Source organism: Saprolegnia parasitica, assembly GCF_000151545.1.
Source record: "Saprolegnia parasitica CBS 223.65 unplaced genomic scaffold supercont2.355, whole genome shotgun sequence".
In the NCBI taxonomy this organism is placed as follows: domain Eukaryota; phylum Oomycota; class Saprolegniomycetes; order Saprolegniales; family Saprolegniaceae; genus Saprolegnia; species Saprolegnia parasitica.
This window is the reverse complement of record NW_012156749.1, coordinates 5,907-10,989: the sequence shown is the minus strand read 5'-3', so window position 1 is coordinate 10,989 and position 5,083 is coordinate 5,907. Positions and strand designations below refer to the sequence as shown.

At 58.8% G+C, this 5,083-nt stretch overlaps 2 protein-coding genes across 2 annotated transcripts; both read left to right on the top strand.

Annotated features, from left to right (window-relative positions):
- SPRG_16665 (hypothetical protein) lies at nucleotides 1-2,762 on the top strand. Its single transcript, XM_012356017.1, has 3 exons — nucleotides 1-1,247; nucleotides 1,304-2,302; nucleotides 2,345-2,762. The coding sequence occupies exons 1-3, from the start codon at nucleotides 9-11 to the stop codon at nucleotides 2,684-2,686; spliced, it is 2,580 nt and encodes an 859-aa protein (XP_012211407.1). The 5' UTR covers nucleotides 1-8; the 3' UTR covers nucleotides 2,687-2,762.
- Nucleotides 2,763-2,995: 233 nt separating this feature from the next.
- On the top strand, nucleotides 2,996-4,911 carry SPRG_16664 (hypothetical protein). Its single transcript, XM_012356016.1, has 5 exons — nucleotides 2,996-3,142; nucleotides 3,193-3,311; nucleotides 3,369-4,050; nucleotides 4,097-4,415; nucleotides 4,468-4,911. Exons 1-5 carry the CDS (start codon nucleotides 3,029-3,031, stop codon nucleotides 4,878-4,880), a joined length of 1,647 nt encoding a protein of 548 aa, XP_012211406.1. The 5' UTR covers nucleotides 2,996-3,028; the 3' UTR covers nucleotides 4,881-4,911.
- The last annotated feature ends 172 nt before the right edge of the window (nucleotides 4,912-5,083 follow it).

Below are 5,083 nucleotides of genomic sequence, written 5' to 3'. Positions count from 1 at the left end.
TCGGGCAAATGGTGTTCCTCGCGTTCACGTCGCCGAGCCTCGACCGCTTTGAGTGGTACGTGATCCTCTCGGTGACGCTCTCGTGCGGCTGCATGGCCCTCTACCTCGCCGACATGTCGGTGCGTCTCCTCACGCTGCGCACGCTCCTCTGCACGAACGTGGCGTCCGTCCTCGACGTGGTCGTGCTGCTGGCGATGGCGAGCCTCCTGTACCTTCGCGTCTACGTTCCTGCGCACGTCTACAACTGCGTGCTCGGGTACTTTCTCTTGGCCGCTCTCCACATTGTGCTCAAGCCGCGGGCGCGAGCGTTCTCCAAGAAGTTCCACAAGTTCCGCGCCGACTTTGAACGCATCCACATCTCGGTCGCGAGCGTGCGCCTGAGCTTGCGCCGCATCCCGGGCATGGCGCCGGCCGCCATCGACGCGCTGGACCGCGATCTCTCGATGCTCGCGGTCGGCAACGACGCAGGCGACATGACGCACGACAAGTTGCTCGTGTTTCTCGAGAAAGCGCTTCTGTACAAGCCCAAGGACGTGCCGACGTCGGACTTTCTCTCGTATTTGCGCAACATTGACGCCTCGACGCATGCCTACGGGACGCTCGACGTCGTGCGCAGTACGCTCGGGCACTGGTCCACACAGCGCTGCGACCTCTTCATGGTGTGCCTCGTGGTCTGCATCAACGCGAGTATCAACCCGATTCAAGCCTATGTGCTCAACCACCTGGCCGACCACGCGTTCCCAGCGTACGGCGCCTCGGCCAACGCAACGGTCTCGGACGCCGACTTGGACGCGGCCTTGGCGACTGGCGTCACCGGGCTCCTCTGCCTCTGCATCCCGTTTGCGTTTGGCGATGCGCTCATGGGCTTTTTTCAGAGTAAAATGATCTCGAAAGCGACGGCCCAAGTCCAGACGTCGCTGCTCGACACGGTGCTGCACCAGAGCGCGGCGTTTTTCCTGACGCGCTCGGACGGCGACCTCAACAACGTCTTCCAGAGCGACCTCGCGCGCGTCAACGGGCTCTGGCAAGCCGTCTTTTGGAACCTCATCAATCCGTGCGTCTCGATCGCGTTTGGGTTCGGATACCTCCTCTACTACAAGCCATGGCTCGGCCTCCTCTCGTTTGCGTTTGCGCTCGTGCTCGTCACGTCCGGTCCGCAGGGCTTTGCGGCCAAGCAGAGCAAGCTCTTTGGCTCGAAAAACGCCTACGTCGCGTCGGATTTTGCCAACGCGGTCGCGTGTCACAAGGTAGTTTTGTCCATTTTTCATGCTTTTCTAGACCACATTTCAATTTTAAAACGTAGGTCGTGCGCGCCTACGCGCTCGAAACCACACTCGTTGGCAAGTTCAAGGCCGTCGTCGCAACGCTCCAAACCGCGCAGTTTGCCAAGGATTTCTGGAGCGGCATTGTCCAAATCTACGTCGAGTCGGCCATGTACATCTTTGTCGCGACCATGACCGCCGGCCTCGCGATCCAAGTTCGCCACGGCAGTCTCTCGGCCGGTGAGTTCTTTTCGTTTGTGACGATGCTCGCGCGCATCTCGACGCCCGTGACCGTCCTCGGCGGCTTCATGCGCGTCGCCATCGGGAATGCATCGAGCCTCCAGCGCATCGACCAGCTCCTCGCGCTCGCACCACCGTCGCCGCCATCAACCACATCGTCGTCGTCGTCGTCGTCGTCGCTGGGCACGGAGGTGATGCCGCCGCTGGCGTCCGACTTGCAGTTCCAAGATGTTGTTTTCCAGTACACGCCAACGGGACCGCTTGTGCTCAACGGTCTCACGGCCAAGGTCCCGAAGGGCGCGTACACGTGCATTGTCGGGCCGAGCGGGTGCGGGAAGAGCTCGCTCCTCAACTGCCTCATGCAGTCGGTCGACTTGAAGGCCGGTGCGATATCGGTCGACGGCGCGGACCTCCGCCGCTTCACGAAGCCCAGTGTGATGGCCGAGACAGCGGTCGTCTTCCAAGACGGCGGTATCCTCAACGGCACGATTCTCGACAACATTCGGTACGGCAAATTGAATGCGACCGACGCCGAGTGCATCGAAGCCGCCAAGCTCGCGGAAGCCGACAAGTTTATCTCGACGCTGCAGGACGGGTACCATACCGTCATGGGACAGCACGCAACGTGCAACATGAGCGGTGGCCAGGTCCAGCGCGTGTGCTTGGCGCGGGCGCTCGTGCGGCAGCCGAGCCTTCTCCTCCTCGACGAGGCGACGAGTGCGCTGGACCCCGAAACGGAAGCCTCAATCGTCCGCACGCTCGAGCGGTTGGCCAAGACCATGCACATGACGATTCTTTCGGTAGGATGGTATCAATGTATCAAGATGATATATGTGTGATAGGTGACGCACCGCTTGTCGACGGCGCGCCACGCTGACTTGATTCTTGTACTCAACCGCGGCGTCGTGGCCGAGCAAGGCACGTACGACGACTTGGTCGAGGTGCAGGACGGTCTCTTTGCCGACATGGTCGCCCAAGCCACGTCGGCCGACGAAGAGGCGACGCCGAAGAAGCCCAAGAAGGAAGATTCGAGCCATGCGCTGCGTGCGTTTGTCGACGCGCTTGCGACGCGCGCCAAATGGAACGCGTCGATGCTGCACGCGCCTTCGCTGCGCCGCATGACGACGTCCGGCTTGGACAACGAGGACGGCGCCAAGGGCCCGGCCACGTACGCGGTCTTGTAAGCCTCCACAAACACGCTGTTCTAGTTTTTACGCTTCACTTCATACTGAGCTCTAATGGATGGCGACTCTCGATGACTTTCTTCTTGAAGGGCCTGTAAGCTCGTACAGTGACGATGCTCGTAGCGACGAGCAACGCAAGGCAAGTGTTATCCAACTGGTGCTGTCAAGTTATATAACCTAGCTCGGAGAACAGATGCACCCGAGCTTTTGGTCGTTATATTCGCTGTCGCTCCTCAGGACGAGCCACGAAGACGGAACGTCCAATGACGAAAAGGCACTATATTAAGGTACTTTGATACGAAGGAGCTAATTTAAGGCTCGTCTATCAATACTGAACGCGCCATGTCGCAGGTGTCGCCGTTGTCGATGCCGCGGCCGCCGGGTGGCACGCCCGTGCAGCTCAATATCTTTTCAGCGCTCCTCGCGAGTCTTGTTGGCGCCTACGTAGCAAGCGCGGTAAATCGTGGTCCCGAGTCCATTTTGACCAAGCATTTCTGTACGCCTAGCCGCTGCACGCGTATTTGTACGAGAATCTGCCGTGGGCGCTGGACCCGCCGCCCTTGATCATGTCCAATGCCACGTGGGCGCAGACCGAGGCGTTCTGGCTCCTCTTTGCCAAAGACCGGTTGCCACCATCATCTTTATGGTATGCACGAACTCTCGTCCTTCATGGCCGCGTTAGGTACTCGTCCGAGACGTTTCTCGATGGCACGTCCTACTGCCATGACCCGACGACCAACACGGACATTTACCGGATGGTCCTCGACCTCTCGACGCCGATTCCACTCGATGAGTGCAATGCGAAGCTTCTGACCAAGCTCAACAACGGCGCGATTTTGAGCAAAGGCCTCCAAGACACGCTCTGCACTTTTGCAGCGAGCCCGAACGCCTCCCTCGTAGCGTCTGTCGCGGCGTGTCAGGACAACAAACTCGGAGGCATCCAGCAAAGCGTCGTCTGTGCGTGGCTCACGCCCGGCGACGACCTCACAATGCACCGAAGCAGCAGCGGTCCAAGCCTCTACACGTACTACAACATCTTTCTCATGCGCCCGTCGATCGCGTTTCTGTACGCCAAGCTCGCGTCGCGCGTCGTGCTCGTCATGTACATTATGTACCGCCTTTGGTTGGACTATTATCGCCACTGCCGCGAGCTACTGCGCGACTGCGCGCTCGTGGAGGGCCACCGGTGCGAAGTGTTTTTGGGGGACCCCACCAGTTTGATTCTGCTCGACCCGTTCGTGACGTTTGGAATGAGCCTTGACGTGTGGCTCAGCGCTTCGGTCATCGGCTCGTCGACGCTGGCGGCTGTTCAAATGGACGACACGTGGCAATTCATGCTCGGCTGCCTCTACCTCGCGCGCATGGTACCATGAGTATCAACTTGATACTAAAGTACTACGATTGGAATAGGAATGGATTGCCTACTTTTCACTCGCTATCGCGTCACCGATCCTAAAGCGGCTGCACATGGAAGGCCGGTTCACACCCGTGGACCCGACGCTCGTGGCGATGGCAGCGACGCTCATTGCGGGTCCGTTGACCTACCAGCAAGGACACAGTGTCTTTTTTACGCGTCTGTACCTCTGGCTCTTCAACACCAAGGCGCCGGACCCGCACTCGATTGAAATTGGCTATGGCATTTTCTTCTTTCTCTGCACGGTCGGCTTGACGCCGATCGTCTTGGGCCTGGCCACATGTCCTTCCATGCAGTCCTCCATTGTCCCCACGGGTAGGTGATAGACTCGATCCCTTCAGAACGTGGTTGCGTCATATTGGTACAGAGACGTATATGGTGTTGCGCCACGCCCTTCCATCGTTCAACGACGTCAAGCACCGATTTCTTTTGGCGCTGCAGCTGCGGTGTCGGGCCAAGTACCGCCGACTGCACCATTTCGGGGGAACCATCTACAGCTTTTACGACGCGTACCCCAACTTTCGCAAGTTTCCGAGTTTGAGCCAGCGCGGTCTCGACTGCTATATCGTGGTGTACGCAGCTGACGACGACCTGCCGTGCGACTGCATTCGCGTGAGCTTGTACAGCTGCGTGGACAAGACGCAGACGAGCCTCGTCATTGCCAAGGACGACGAAGATGTACCCTTTGGCCACTTGACGATCGAAGCCAACAAGACGACCCGCGCCATTTCGTTTGTTGTCGTCGAGCCACCCCACGGTCAGTGCCACTGGATAGAGTAGAAATGCAATTTGTTCTAGTCTGTTGCGCTCCATTGATATATTGTCTCGGGGAGGTTTACATAATATCGGCTCTCTCCGCCTGCCCCAAGGTCCAACCAGCGTCGTGGTGGACCTTTGAAGGGTCTTGGTCGAGGACGCTTCAAAAGGAAGCGGCCCATCGTAACGCTCCAGACACGTCAAACCTTTGTCATGCGATACGACTT

Bases quoted from the DNA above. Each gene is read 5' to 3' on its own strand.
- SPRG_16664 (XM_012356016.1), top strand. From the start codon at position 3,029: ATGTCGCAGGTGTCGCCGTTGTCGATGCCGCGGCCGCCGGGTGGCACG. The intron at 3,143-3,192 runs GTAAATCGTGGT...CTGTACGCCTAG, and splicing joins GCGCCTACGTAGCAAGCGCG to CCGCTGCACGCGTATTTGTA. The intron at 3,312-3,368 runs GTTGCCACCATC...TGGCCGCGTTAG, and splicing joins CTCCTCTTTGCCAAAGACCG to GTACTCGTCCGAGACGTTTC.
- SPRG_16665 (XM_012356017.1), top strand. From the start codon at position 9: ATGGTGTTCCTCGCGTTCACGTCGCCGAGCCTCGACCGCTTTGAGTGG. The intron at 1,248-1,303 runs GTAGTTTTGTCC...TTTAAAACGTAG, and splicing joins ACGCGGTCGCGTGTCACAAG to GTCGTGCGCGCCTACGCGCT. The intron at 2,303-2,344 runs GTAGGATGGTAT...TATGTGTGATAG, and splicing joins TGCACATGACGATTCTTTCG to GTGACGCACCGCTTGTCGAC.